We start from the raw sequence: 14,480 nt of genomic DNA, 5'->3' as shown, positions 1-14,480 counted from the left end.
GCCCCCGGGTCGGCTCCGCCCCTGCGCTCGCCACGCCTCCCCAGTGCCCGCGCGCTCGCCACGCCCCCGCCTCGACGAAGTGCCTCCCGATTGGGCGGCCCGCGCGGGGGAGGCGGGGCGCTGCCGGCCGGGCCCCCGGACCCGGCGCGGCGCCACCGCCGAGGACGAGCTTGACTGACAGGCGGCGGCGGCGCGGTGGCGACGGCAGGTGAGTTCCGGGCCGCCGCCGGCTGCTTCGGGGGGGGCCGGGCCCGCGGGAGCCGCCCGCCGGCCCCCAGCCCCGCTCGGCCCCGCCGGGGGAGCGGCCTCGGGCCCGGCCGCCGCCGCCGCCCCCCGCGCTCGCTGCGCCCCCGGAGCGAGCAGCCTGCGCCGCTGTCCCGGGGCCCGGCCTGCCCGCGTGCGGCGTCTCGGGGCGCCGGGCCCTGACGTGCGTGCCCGGGGATGACGAGGAGGCACCGATCCGGGGGCCGCGGGGTGGACGCGAGCCCCCGCTGCGAGCGGCCTCGGGGCCCGAGACCCCTCGGGAGGGGCCGAGGCGCAGGCAGGCGGGGTCTGGATGCCCCCGATCGCTGCACACCCCCCGCCCGGGAGTGGGTGTCTCGGGAATTTCCAGCCGCTTGGGCAGTCGCTGAACACTGGTCACTGTTAGCGTGCCCCGGGAACCTGCCGTTCTCCTGGACTCCTGCTGCCCTGGCAAGAACCGGCTCCCTGCCGAGCCGGCCCAGGTGGCAGGCCCCGGGCCAAGCACAATCTGGTTGAACTGGGCGTTGGGTGCAAGGGAAGTAGATGTCAGTGGCTTATCACAGTGCCAAGAAGGATGCCGAGCCCTAGGGACAGCGGGGCACGGGGCAGCAAGAGGCCGTGCCTGACCGCCAGCCTGCGGCTCCTCGGCCCCGGGGAGGGAGGAAACAGGGCTTTGGATCCTGCTGCTGCAAAACCTTTTCCCCCATGAGGCAGCCTCGCTGGAAAACCGCCCTCTCTCTGGAAAGTTCTCCTGGGAGATGCTCGTTCTCCGACTCCTGCTGAGCAAATGGGAGTCAAGACTTCCTGTCAAGGCCTTGGGGCAGAGGCCCTGGCTCAGTGGCCTGTAGGTCTCGCCCGCTGCAGCTGGGCGGTGGTCATTGCTGTTCTGACTGTCTTAGTGATGCTCACGCATACTGGCTCAGTACTGGGGGTCACTCCCATTGGTGCTCGGCGGAGCCATTGCAATGCTGGGAATGGCACTTGAGGGTCCCTGAGCCATCTCCCTAGGCCCCTGGGCTCTCTGGGCATCCATGGGCATCCCTGGCCTGGGCTCCTGCTGGTGGTCGGAGGGTCTCTGGGGAGCTGCCGTGGACGTGCCCAAGACTCTGCCCGCAGCTGTCTTGGGGCTCACCCCGTTTGGAGTGCCGGCAGGTACTGGTCCTCCTGGACCGTCTCTGGGCCCAGACGAGGGGTTCCCAGGCTGCCTTGGTCACTCCACCACCAGAGTGAGCTGCGTGTGGGAAAGTCGGCTTGCTGGGCGGGCCAGGGATGGGGGAAGCAGCTTCTCGGCGCTTCTGGAAAGGTGGCGAGTGCCTGACTGGGCTTGGGGGTGGGGGGGGGATGTTTGTGTTGTTTGTTTGTTTTTGGGTCACACCCGGTTCCGCCTGGCTCTGCACTTGGGCACCACGCTGGCGCTGGCGGCTGGCAGGCGGGGCTCAGGGAACCATAGGGGGTGCCGGGGATGGAGCCCCGGTCCCGCGTGCCAGGTGAGCGCCCTACCGACGCCCTCCGGGAGAGTACCCTTCGCTTCAAGAAGGGCCCCAGGGTTGGCCCGGCGGCGGGTGTGGGCACGCTGGCCCGTTTCCAGGGCTGGTGCGCGGAAGCTGTCGCGGTGGGTGCGGCTGGCGGGAGCGGCTGGCGGGAGCTTGGCTGCCTGGGGCAGGCGCTGTTCTAGGTGCTGGAAGTGAGCGGTCAGCCCGGAGGGGCAGCGCTGGGTGGGTGGCGGGAGTGGGGAGTGTCTCTCAGGCCCTGGGAAGTGTGCCGGAGTGTCGGAGGGCTGGGTCTGCACAAACAGGAGAGGCACCCGCAAACCGGCTGGGGGGCCAGGGGGGCAGCAGCTGAGGAGGTGGGTTGGGTGGTGCCTTGACATGACCCTGAGTGTGCTCTGTCTGGGCGCGGGGTCCTGGGTCCACCGGCTCCCCCCGTGGCCGAGAACAGGAGTTGCCCCCCCCGCGCCCCCCACCCACCCCCGTTCCCACTTACCATTTCCTGGCTGTGTACCCCCAGCGTTGTGGTTTTAGGGTCCCAGCTTGCCTTCTGCTTTTTTTTTTTTTTTTTTAGTTCTTGAGCCACACCCGGTGGTGCTCAGGGGTCAGTCCTGGCTCTTGACTCAGGAAGCCCTCCCGAGAGGCTGAGGGGACGCTTAGGGATGTGGGGGAGCGAACCCGGGTCAGCAGCATGCCAGGAAACTGCCTTCCACTGGGCCGCCGGGGCCCTGCCTTCTGCTGCGGGACGCTCACTCTGAGGTCGCGTGGACCCTGGGCGCCTCCAGCTCCAGCCTCCGGGGGCCCAGCCACAGCCCTTGCACCTCAGGGGGTTATTTATGAGGAGTGGAAGGGCTCTGGGAGGCCGCTGGGTGGGGGCTGTCCCCACCTCCTCCCCCCGCCCCAGCGCGGAGTGGGCTTTAGGGAAGAACCTCCCTGTGCAGGGCTGAGTAACTGCGGGCGCCGGTTGCCACTTGGGATTTTGGGCGCTGCACGGCCTCCAGCCGGCCCAGCACCTGTTTGGGCCTCTATGTGCCCCCATTGGAGGGTCGGAGGCGGGGGGATGGGGGCTTGGGATGGGGCTCAGGGAAGGGGCGTGGCTGGGATGTAGGGAGCCGAGTTTAGCAGGAGGACAGAGAGAAGAGGCAGAAAGGAGGGAAGGGGAGGAGTTTCGGGGAGGGGAAGGGAACACCGGGAGGGGGGCAGGGGGCTGATGTGGGGCCCGTGAGCACTGAGTAATGGGCGCCCGCTGCTGGGTCCCTGCCCGCTGCCTCCCTTCCTCCTGCTTGCCGGGGCCCTGGGGGAAGCAGACCCAAGGGAGCAGTGCTCCGGGAGCTGTGCCCGCCGCTCCACCCCGCTGGAGAGGTCCCTGGCGGCCCACGGCAGTGTCGCCCGCAGCCCCCGAGACACCTGTGCTCGGGACCCCTGCTCAGCAGACGAGGGTGTTTTTGTTTTTATTATTTATTTTTTTTTTTTTGCTTTTTGGGTCACACCCGGCAATGCTCAGGGGTCACTCCTGGCTCTGCACTCAGGAGTCACCCCTGGCGGTGCTCAGGGGACCCTATGGGATGCTGGGATTAGAACCCGGGTTGGCCGCGTGCAAGGCAAATGCCCTCCCTGCTGTGCTATCGCTTCAGTCCCCTTGTTTTTATTATTATTATTATTATTATTATTATCATCATCATTATTATTTTGCTTTTTGGGTCACACACGGCGATGCACATGGGTTACTCCTGGCTCTGCACTCAGGAGTCACCCCGGCGGTGCTCAGGGGACCATATGAGATGCTGGGAATCGAACCCGGGTTGGCCGCGTGCAAGGCAAATGCCCTACCCACTGTGCTTTTGCTCTAGCCCCTAATTTTTAAAGTTTTCTTCAGAGCCACACCCAGCAGTGCTCAGGGCTGACTCCTGGCCCTCTGCATTCAGGGATCACTCTGGGTAGGCTGGGGACCAAACCTGTGTTCAGGGCAAGCACCCCACCTCTGTCCTGTCCCTCTGACCCGTCCCCTTGAACATTTTGTTTCTCTGGGGGGCCACACCTGCCAGTGCTCAGGGCTTCCCCCTGACTCTTTGCCCAGGGATCTTTCCTGGTGGTGCTCGGGGGACCCCGTGGGGTGCCAGGGATTGAGCCCGCATTGGCTGTAGTACCTGTCTCCCCGTCCTCCACTTACACCCCAGAGCCTCTTTGTGGGGGTGCCCTGACCATCAAGCCGGAGGTAACCTCCTCCCCCATGCTTCACTGGGTGTGACCCCAAAACAAGAATCTCCCAAAGATCCCCTTTCTCTCTTTGAGGGGAGAGCAGGAAAGGGGCTGGGGGTGTCTCCTGGAAAAGGATCGCCCAAACTCAGCGACAGGAATTCTGGGAATGGGAATGAGAGTGTCTCTGGGAAAGGGTCCCCCAAACTCAGCGACAGGAATTCCGGGAATGGGGGTGTCTCTGGGAAAGGGTCCCCCAAACTCAGCGACAGGAATTCCGGGCTCCAGCACCAACGTAGGGGCAGGCCCAGCGCTGAGGGTTTCGGTGGAGACGCCACTTGCCTGGGACCACACCGCAGGACAGGCCCCTTGGGGTCTGCGCCTCCGTCCGTCCCACTGTCCTGGGGTGCGTGCTGCCTCTTTCTTCCGTAAGGGACTTGGGGGATTTATTTGGGACCCGGAGAGCTTTGGTGGTTCTGAAGCCCCAGAGTGCGGCGGGGGAAGGTTGGGCCACGGCCACTGGTCACTGTGGGACATGCAGAAGCAGCTGGGCCGATAGTTCGGCGGAGGGGGGACTTCCCTTGCACACGGCTGACCTGGGCTCAATCCCCAGCACCCCAGAGGGGCCCCTGAGCTCCGCCGGGAGTGGCCCCCAAACAAAATCCAAATGCAGAAGATAGCAGTGGCCGAAATGAAGAGGATGCGGACCTTTGAGATGGACAAAGGCCAAGGGGAAGTTCAAAAGCAGGGCCGGGGAGGCAGGCCGGGGGGCGAGGCCGGCCTCGCACAGGGCTCCCGAGGGTCCTACCCCTGGTACCATGCATGGTCTCCTGGGTACTGTCCGGCGTCATTCCTGAGCACTGGGCCAGGAGTAGTCTCTGAGCACTGCCAGGTGCGGCCCAAGAATCTCGAAATGGAAGGGGACCAGGGAGATAGAGCAGCGGGTGAGGCGTTTGTCTTGCACGTGGTTGACCTGGGTTCAACGTGGCATCCCCTATTGTCGCCTGGACAGCACCAGGAGTGACCCCTGTCAGGTCCAAGAGCAAAATATACGGAATCCCTGAAACCGAGAGCCAGCAGCCTGCGAGCAGGGGGGGGGGAGACTTCGGAAGCACGAAGTGAAGGTGAGGCAGGGCCGGGACAGGGCACAGCAGGGAGGGCATTTTCCTGCACTCGGTGGCCTGGGTTCGATTCCCAGCACCCCAGATGCACCACCAGGAGTGATCCCTGAGTGCAGAGTCAGGAGTAAGCGCTGAGCATCAGCAGGTGTGGCCCCAAAACAAGACAGAAAAAATGTAAAGGGAAATCTCTTCTCTCTCTCTCTTCTTTCTTTCTTTCTTTCTTTCTTTCTTTCTTTCTTTCTTTCTTTCTTTCTTTCTTTCTTTCTTTCTTTCTTTCTTTCTTTCTTTCTTTCTTTCTCCATCTTTTTCTTCCTTCCTCTCTTTCTCTTTCTCCTTTCTTTCTTTCTTTCTTTCTTTCTTTCTTTCTTTCTTTCTTTCTTTCTTTCTTTCTTTCTTTCTTTCTCTCTTTCTCTATCTTTTTCTTTCTTCTTCTCTTTCTCCTTTCTCTCTTTCTTTCTTTCTTTCTTTCTTTCTTTCTTTCTTTCTTTCTTTCTTTCTTTCTTTCTTTCTTTCTTTCTTCCTCTCTTTCTCTCTCTTTCTCTTTCTTTCTTTTTTTCTTTTGGTTTTTGGGTCACACCCGGCGGTGCACAGAGGTTACTCCTGGCTCTGCACTCAGGAATTACCCCTGGCGGTGCTCAGGGGACCATATGAGATGCTGGGAATCAAACGCGGGTCGGCTGCGTGCAAGGCAAACGCCCTACCCGCTGTGCTATCGCTCCAGCCCCTTTCTTTCTTTCTTTCTTTCTTTCTTTCTTTCTTTCTTTCTTTCTTTCTTTCTTTCTTTCTTTCTTTCTTTCTTCCTTCCTTCCTTTCTCTCTTTCTCTTTTTCTTTCTCCTTCTTTCTCTCTCCCTTTCTTTCTTTCTTTCTTTCTTTCTCTTTTTTTTTTTTTTTTTTTGCTTTTTGGGTCACACCCAGCGATGCTCAGGGGTTACTCCTGGCTTTGCACTCAGGAATTACTCCTGGCGGTGCTTGGGGGACCATATGGGATGCCGGGGATCGAACCCGGGTCGGCCGCGTGCAAGGCAAACGCCCTACCCACTGTGCTATCGCTCTGGCCCCTCAGCTTGATACTCTTCATGGCCATCCATTTAGGAGCGAATTTCATAACTTCATTTTTTCCTGACGACTGCATAGTATTTCATTGTGTCGATGTATCATGAATTTTTTTTAAGAAAGTTTGATTGTTTGTTTGTTTTGGATCACATCCAGCAATGCTCAGGGGTTACTCCCGTCTCTACACTCAGGAATGACTCCTGGCGGTGCTCAGGGGACCATATGGGACGCTGGGCAAGGCAACGCCCTCCCTGCTGTATCACTCCAGTTCCCAGGGAAACAATTTTAACCTGAGCCCCAGTTGTGAATTTGGAACTCACTTTTATTATTTTTTTTTTATTTTTTTTTTTAATTTATTTATTTTTAATTAGAGAATCACCGTGAGGGTGCAGTTACAGATTTATACACTTTTGTGTTTATACTTCCCTCATACAAAGTTAGGGAACCCATCCCTTCACCAGTGCCCATTCTCCACCACCCGTAAACCCAGCGTCCCTCCCACCCTCCCCAATCCCATCTCCCCCCCACCCCACCCTGCCACTGTGGCAAGGCATTCCCTTCTGTTTTCTCTCTCTAATTAGCTGTTGTGGTTTGCAATAAAGGTGTTGAGTGGCCGCTGTGCTCAGTCTCTAGCCCTCATTCAGCCCGCAACTCCCTTCCCCCACATGGCCTTCGACTACAATGTAGTTGGTGATCGCTTCTCTGAGTTGACCTTTCCCCGGAACGTGAGGCCAGCCTCGAAGCCATGGAGTCAACCTCCTGGTACTTATTTCTACAGTTCTTGGGTGTTAGTCTCCCACTCTGTTATTCTATATACCATAGATGAGTGCAATCTTTCTATGTCTGTCTCTCTCCTTCTGACTCATTTCACTCAGCATGAAACTTTTCATGCCCATCCACTTGACTACAAAATTCTTGACCTCCTTTTTTCTAACAGCTGCATAGTATTCCATTGTATAGATGTACCAAAGTTTCCTCAACCAGTCATCCGTTCTGGGGCATTCGGGTTTTTTCCAGATTCTGGCTATTGTAAACAGTGCTGCGATGAACATACATGTGCAGATGCCATTTCGATTGTACTTTTTTGCCTCTCTGGGATATATTCCCAGCAGTGGTATTGCTGGGTCAAATGGGAATTCAATATCTAATTTTTTGAGAGTCGTCCAAATTGTTTTCCAGAAGGGCTGAACCAGTCGGCATTCCCACCAGCAGTGAAGAAGGGTCCCTTTCTCCCCACATCCTCTCCAACAGCGGTTGCTTTTGTTCTTTTGGATGTGTGCTAGTCTCTGTGGTGTGAGGTGGTATCTCATGGTTGTTTTGATCTGCATCTCTCTGATGATTAGTGATGCAGAGCACTTTTTCATGTGCCTTTTGGCCATTCGTATTTCTTCCTTGGTAAAGTTTCTGTTCATTTCTTCGCCCCATTTTTTGATGGGGTTGGATGTTTTTTTCTTGTAGAGTTCAACCAGTGCTTTATATACCATTGATATCAACCCCTTATCTGATGGGTATTGTGTAAATATCCTTTCCCATTCTGTGGATAGTCTTTGTATTCTGGTCACTGTATCTCTTGCGGTGCAGAAGCTTTTAAGTTTAATGTAGTCCCATTTGTTGATCTCTGTTTTTACTAGATTGCTTAGTTCCGTGTCACGTTTGAAGATACCTTTATCTTCAATATCGTGGAGGGTTTCGCCGACCTTGTCTTCAATGTACCTTATGGTTTGTGGTCGAATGTTGAGGTCTTTAATCCATTTTGATCTGACTTTTGTGCATGGTGTCAGGTCAAGGTCTAAACCCATTTTTTTGCATGTGGTTGTCCAGTTGTGCCAGCACCATTTGTTAAAGAGGCTTTCCTTGCTCCACTTCACATCTCTTGCTCCCTTATCAAAGATTAGATGGTCATACATTTGGGGTTGTGTGTAGGGATATTCCACCCTGTTCCATTGGTCTACGGCTCTGCCTTTGTGGAACTCACTTTTAGGGTGGAATGAGGTCGAGGTACGGGTGGCCCCCGGCACCACCGGCTACTCTTGCTCTAGTCCCTCCGACGGCCGTGTTGCACCGTGGGTCGGCCGAGCGCGTTGGTTTGAGCCCGGCTCTCGCTTCTCTCTTCCACAGGGGCTGAGAGATCGGCCTGACGGTTTCCTTCCACGCGAGAGCCTGCCGGGACCCGGCTGGCGGTTTCCCTGGCGGCCGATGCGTGTGGGGGGCAGCGTCTCCCGAGGGCGGCCGCCTCTTTGCAGATCTGCAGCATCTCTGGGCCGGGAGGGTTCGCACGTCCTGGTTTTTTAGCCATTACATGGCTCCCGCCAATGTTGTTGTGTCCCGGCCCGAGGTTCGCTTGGGTGTCTGCGGGCCCGCCGTGCCTTCCCGCCCAGCCTGTCACTGTGCTTGTTTCTGCACCCCTCCTGGACCCTGGGCGCAGGAGCAGTCCGGCAGGGAGGGCGCTGGCCTTGCATGTGGCTGTCCCAGGTTCAACCCCGGCACCCCGCAGGGTCCCCTACGCCCTGCCAGCCGTGATCAGAGCCAGGCGCACGTCCTGAGCACCTATCCGGGTGCGGCCAAAAACTGAGACAGAAAGAATGCCAGAACCCCGGGTGAGCTTTCAGGAGCTCCTGCTGAGAACGAGGGGTCAGCGGGCTGGCACTGGGCCGGGGCGGTCTTGCGGGGCCCCGGCGGAGAGTGTCAGCATCAGTGACCCCGGGGACTGACCCTGAGCCAGGACTGTGCCGGAGAGGCCCGGGGCGGTGCTCTGCCTGCCTGTCCTCTCAGGGGGGTGGTCTCCCGGGACCCCGAGCCAGGCTCTGCAGCAGACAGACGCTCGCAGGTCCCCCCCCCCCACATGCCTCCGTGGGCCCCGGCCCCCTGCCTGCCTCCCTGTGGCTCCAGCATGGCCCTGTCCCGGGAGACGGGCACGGAGGGCGGCTAGCCGCACAGTTTTCAGGTGTTTTCCTATGTGGCGTTGTGGGAACCCGAGTGGGTTGTTTGCATCTGTGAGCTGAGAGTGCCGTTGGCACCAGGTCTCGGCTCCTGCTCTCCGCCAGAGGAATTGGGCACAGGGCAAGGACTGGAAAGCTCAGGCCGGAGCCAGAGTTCAGCAGGGAGGGCGTTTGCCTTGCATGCTGCCGACCTGGGTTCGGTCCTCGGCATCCCACAGGGCCCCCCTGAGCACCGCCAGGAGTGATTCCGCATGCAGAGCCGGGAGTGACCCCTGAGCATTGCCGGGTGTGGCCCCCCAAAGACGAAATACAAAACCAAACCAAAAAAACACACCTTACGGCTTCAGATTGTGTCAGGCTGGCGCCCACCCCATACTCTTGCCCTCCGTGAAGGTGACCAGGACCCGAGGCAGCAGGAAGGGCGTTTGCCCTGCACGTTGTCAGCCTGGGTCTGACCTTCACACCCCATACGGTTCAGGGAGCACCGCCAGGAGGGATTGAGTGCAGAGCGGGGAGTTAAGGCCTGAGCACAGCGGGGTGTGACCTCAGAGTGGGGGGGGGGAGACAGGGGCTGGAGTGATAGCACAGCGGGGAGGGCATTTGCCTTGCATGCGGCTGACCCGGGTTCGATCCCCAGCACCCCATAGGGTCCCCCGAGCACCGCCAGGAGTGATTCCTGAGTTCAGAGCCAGAAGTCACCCCTGTGCATCGCTGGGTGTGACCCAGAAAGAAAAAAAATTAAAAAAGAGCCTTCAGCCGGGAGTGACGGGCCTGGCACGCAGAGGGGCGGGAAAGAGGCCCGAGCCGCCTCCCACAGACCCTGAGATCTTGGGGATCACTGGGGTCCCCCCACTGGAGCCTCTTCACGAGCCCTGTGAGCGGCGTTCGGGGCCTTGAAGAGGCCTCGGGCCTGGGCCCTGCGAGTGTCTCAGTGCCCCGCGCCCGGCCCCAGCTCCCCCTCTGTCTCACAGGTGCCCTGCCAGAGGCCGGCTCTCCCTGCACCCCCTGCCCCCTGCGGTCACTGGAGAATGCGGGGCCAGCTGCTCCCCGGCAGTGCCACTGTCCTCAAAGGTGGGGCCACGCCTTCCCGGCCCTGAGCACTGTCTCGGGAGGCAGTCTGGTGATTTTGTAGGTGAAATAATGGCATTGAAGTCACCGGGCGTTTGTCTAGTGGGGGGGGGGGGGGCGGTGCCTCCAGGTTCTGCCCAGGGCGTTAGGGCGGCCGCTGCTCGGCTGACGGGCATCCCGGGCCCTCTGTGGTGTCGGGCCTCCAGGCTGTACTCGGGGTTCTCAGGGAACTGCGGGGTGCCACGGATCAGACTGGTGTGGCCGGCAGGGCCTGAGCCCGGAGGCCCCCCCATCCCCTCCTCCTTTCTTTTCTTACTTTTTTCCCTGGTTTTGGAGCTGCACCCGCAGTGCTTCCTCCTGGCTCTGCACTCAGGAGTCACTCCTGGTGGCTCGGGGGAGCATGTGGGGCGCAGGGGGTGGAACCCTGGCCGGGCAAGCGCCCTTTGCCCTGTCCATGGCTCCATCCTCAGCCCCGTCTTCTGCCCAGTGAGCAGGCTGGCCACAGCCGCCTGAGGGTGGCCGGGAGGACACCGGGACTCCAGGCCTCCGGAGCTCGCGTGCTGACGGGGTCTGAGCCAGGGGAAGGGTCACCTCGGGCTGATCATTCCAGGCGGGGAGGGGCACAACCCTCCAAAATGGACCCCAAGTGGTGTTGACACAGCCCCCAGAACATGTGCAGGCTCCACTGGTTCCCACCCAACGTGTGTGCCTGTGTGTGCCTGCATGCATGTGTGTGTGCATGTATTTGCCTATATATGTCTGCATATACACACTGCGGGTGTATGTATGTGTGTGCCTGTGTGCATGTATGTGCCTGTGTATGCCTACATGAATGTGTGTGCATGTGTCTGTGTGTTTGCCCATGTGCCTGTGTGTATGTTATATGTGTGTGCATGTGTGCGTGTATGTTCCTGTGTATGCCTGCATGGATATGTGTGTGTATGTGTGTGCCTGTATGTGTGTACCTGTGTGCATGTGTGCATGTATGTGCCTGTGTATACCTGCATAGATATGTGTGTGCATGTGTGTGCCTGTGTATGCCTGCATGAATATGTGTGTGCCTGTGTGTATGTGTATGCCTTTGTGCATGTGTGCACATGTGTTGCTGTGTATGACCGCATGGATATGTATGTGCATGTGGGTTTATGTAAGCTTATGTGCCTATTTATGCCTGTGTTATGCAAGTGTGTATGGGTGTATCTGTAAGCATGCTGTGGGCATACGTGTATGTGTGCCTGTGTATGTATGTGCACATGTCTACATATGTGTGGCCTTTTGCATCCATGCATCATGTGTGTCTGATGGGCTGTAAGGATGTGCATGTACTGTCCCAACATGGAGCCCCAGCAAGTGAAGCATTTCTTTTCAGAAATCATTTTTCTGGGGCCAGAGTCATAACACAGGGGATATGGCATTTCCCTTGCGTGCGACTCACCCAGGCTCGATCCCGGCATCCCAAATGGTCCCTCTGGTACTGTCAGGACTAATTCCTGAGTGCGGAGCCAGGAGTCGGCCCTGAGCATCGCCAGCTGTCGTCCCCAAACAAAACCAAATGAAACTAATCATTTTTCTTCTTGCTTTTCTCCCCCCATTATGGGCACATACCTTGTATTTATTTGTTGTTGCTGTTGTTGCTCAGAGATTTTTTTAATTGAATCACCATGAGATATACAGTTTCAAAGTTGCTCATGATTGAGTTTCAGTCACCCAGTGTCTTAACACACACCCTTCATCAGTTGCGAATTTTCTATTATTTATTTATTTACTTATTTTGCTTTTGGGGTCACACCTGGCAATGTACAGGGGTTACTCCTGGCTCTGCACTCAGGAATTACCCCTGGCAGTGCTCGGGGGACCCTATGGGATGCTGGGAATCGAACCCGGGTCTGCCGCATGCAAGGCAAATGCCCTCCCCGCTGTGCTATTGCTCCAGTCCCTCTCTTTCCTTTTTTTTTTTTCCTCTTTGTGTCACCCCACACCTGGCGATGCTCAGGGGTTACTGACTGCGTTCTGGAATTGCTTCTTGCTCTGCTCGGGGAACCACAGGGGTGCCGGGGATAGGGTCCGGATTGGCCACATGCGAGGCTAGACACCCAGCTGTGCAGCCCTCCCACCCTCTCTCCTTTCAGGCACTGTGGTTTGCAGTAGTTACTGGAAGGTTATCATGGGTGCCATTTACCTCCTTTGGATCAGTTCTTGTTCAGAGTGATCATTTCCAGTTATTATTGTCATAGCGGTTCTTCTTTGTCCTAACCGCATTCCCCACAGCTTGTGGCAACTTGCGGACTGTCCTCTTGGCCCTCATCTCTCCAGTCTTTGGGTATTATTCACGTACTGTTATTTCCTATATCCCTCACATGAGTGTGGTCGTTCTATGCCTGTCCCTCTTCCCCGGGCTCGTTTCACTCAGCATGATATTCTCAGTGACCATCCATGTACGAGCAATTTTCATCACTTCATCACTTCATGTTCCCTAACAGCTGCATAGTACCCTACTGTGTAGCTATGCCTTGGTTTCTTTATCCTCTCTTCGGTTGTTTCCAGGCTCTGGCCCTTGGGCGCAGGGCTGCAGTGAACACAGAATGCAGACGGCTTTTCTGCCGTGCGTTTCTGGGCCGCAGAGTATATTCCCAGGAGTGGTAGTGTTGGGTCACATGGGAGCTCAATTTCTAGTTTTTTTGTTTTTTTAGGAATACCCATATTGTTTTCCAAAAAGGCTAGACCAGTAGACATTCCCACCAGGGATGAATGGGAGTCCACTGGCTGGTCTTATTCTTTTTGATGAGTGCCAGTGTCTGAGGCCTGAGGTCTTACCTCATTGTTGTTTCTATTTGCATCTCTGGTGATAGTGATGTGAAGCACTTTTTCAGGGGCTGGAGCAATAGCACAGCGGGGAGGGTGTTTGCCTTGCGCACGGCCAACCCGGGTTCGATTCCCAGCATCCCATATGGTCCCCTGAGCACCGCCAGGAGTAATTCCTGAGCGCAGAACCAGAAGTAACTCCTGTGTATTGCCGGGTGTGACCCCCCCCCCAAAAAAAAAAAGAACACTTTTCATTTGCCTTTTGGCCATTTGTATTTTTTTTTTCTTTTTGGGTCACACCCGGAGATGCACAGGGGTTACTCCTGGCTCTGCGCTCAGGAATTACTCCTGGCAGTGCTCGGGGGACCATATGGGATGCTGGGAATCGAACCCGGGTTGGCCGTGTGCAAGGCAAACACAAGCCCTACCCGCTGTGCTATTGCTCCAGCCCCTGTATTTCTTCTTTGAGGAACTTTCTGTTCATTTCCTCAATTCCTCAGATAATCACCTCCTCAGATCCTCCCTCATCTCCTCAGATCCTCCCTCATCTCCTCAGATCCTCCCTCACCTCCTCAGATCCTCCCTCACCTCCTCAGGTCCTCCCTCACCTCCTCAGATCCTCTCTCACCTCCTCAGATCCTCTCTCACCTCCTCAGATCCTCCCTCACCTCCTCAGATCCTCCCTCATCTCCTCAGATCCTCCCTCATCTCCTCAGATCCTCCCTCACCTCCTCAGATCCTCCCTCACCTCCTCAGGTCCTCCCTCACCTCCTCAGATCCTCCCTTACCTCCTCAGATCCTCCCTCACCTCCTCAGGTCCTCCCTCATCTCAGGTCCTCCCTCACCTCCTCAGGTCCTCCCTCACCTCCTCAGATCCTCCCTCATCTCCTCAGATCCTCCCTCATCTCCTCAGATCCTCCCTCACCTCCTCAGATCCTCCCTCATCTCCTCAGATCCTCTCTCACCTCCTCAGATCCTCCCTCACCTCTGCGAATCCTCCAGCAGCCCTGTGGGGCGGGCAGTCTCTTCCCCCAGCCCTCAAAGGCGTCGAGAGGGCTCGGGCAGGCCCCTACCTTCCTGCTCAGAAAGAGTGTGTCACCCTCTAGGGGGCCCGGGGACCGTCACTGCCAGTCAGGACCCCCCAGCCCCCGGCCAGCCGTGGCGGCTGTGCTGACGCAGCGGCTCTGCGTGTCTGTCTGTCTGCCTGCAGGTGAGCCTGCGCCAGCATGGGGGACGCCGGAGACTTCTGTCCGCACCTCGACTCCATCGGGGAGGTGACCAAAGAGGACCTGCTGCTCAAGTCTAAGGTAAGGCCGGGACGCCGGGCCCAGTGCCCGGGGCTGGCACCTGCGGGGCCTCCTCCAGGCAGCTCCTAATGGCACTAACGGCCACTTCACCCGTCCACCGGGGAGCCACGGGCCACGGCCCATTGGCTGGCGGAGAGTCCCCTCGGCCTTCCCCAGCCCAGAGCCCGGTGGCACAGGTGTTGGGACAGACCCAGGTCTGGTCTGCTGAGGGCCCAGACTGCGCAGGCGTCTCTGGATGCTGGACCCCTGCTTAGGGGGCGATG

The 14,480-nt window shown here is 57.9% G+C and overlaps 1 protein-coding gene across 1 annotated transcript in view; it reads left to right on the top strand.

Moving 5' to 3' along the window:
• The first annotated feature begins 98 nt into the window (after window positions 1-98).
• USP20 (ubiquitin specific peptidase 20) overlaps window positions 99-14,480 on the top strand; it is a 34,092-nt gene continuing 19,710 nt past the window's right edge. The window contains exons 1-2 of the mRNA XM_055130484.1: window positions 99-208; window positions 14,121-14,217. Coding sequence (XP_054986459.1) covers window positions 14,137-14,217 — 81 coding nt within the window. The 5' untranslated portion in view covers window positions 99-208; window positions 14,121-14,136. The remainder of the gene's footprint in view (window positions 209-14,120; window positions 14,218-14,480) is intronic.

Source organism: Sorex araneus, chromosome 1 (genome assembly GCF_027595985.1).
Source record: "Sorex araneus isolate mSorAra2 chromosome 1, mSorAra2.pri, whole genome shotgun sequence".
NCBI classification, from domain to species: domain Eukaryota; kingdom Metazoa; phylum Chordata; class Mammalia; order Eulipotyphla; family Soricidae; genus Sorex; species Sorex araneus.
The sequence above is the reverse complement of the archived record's forward strand: the minus strand, read 5'-3'. Positions and strand labels throughout refer to the sequence as shown.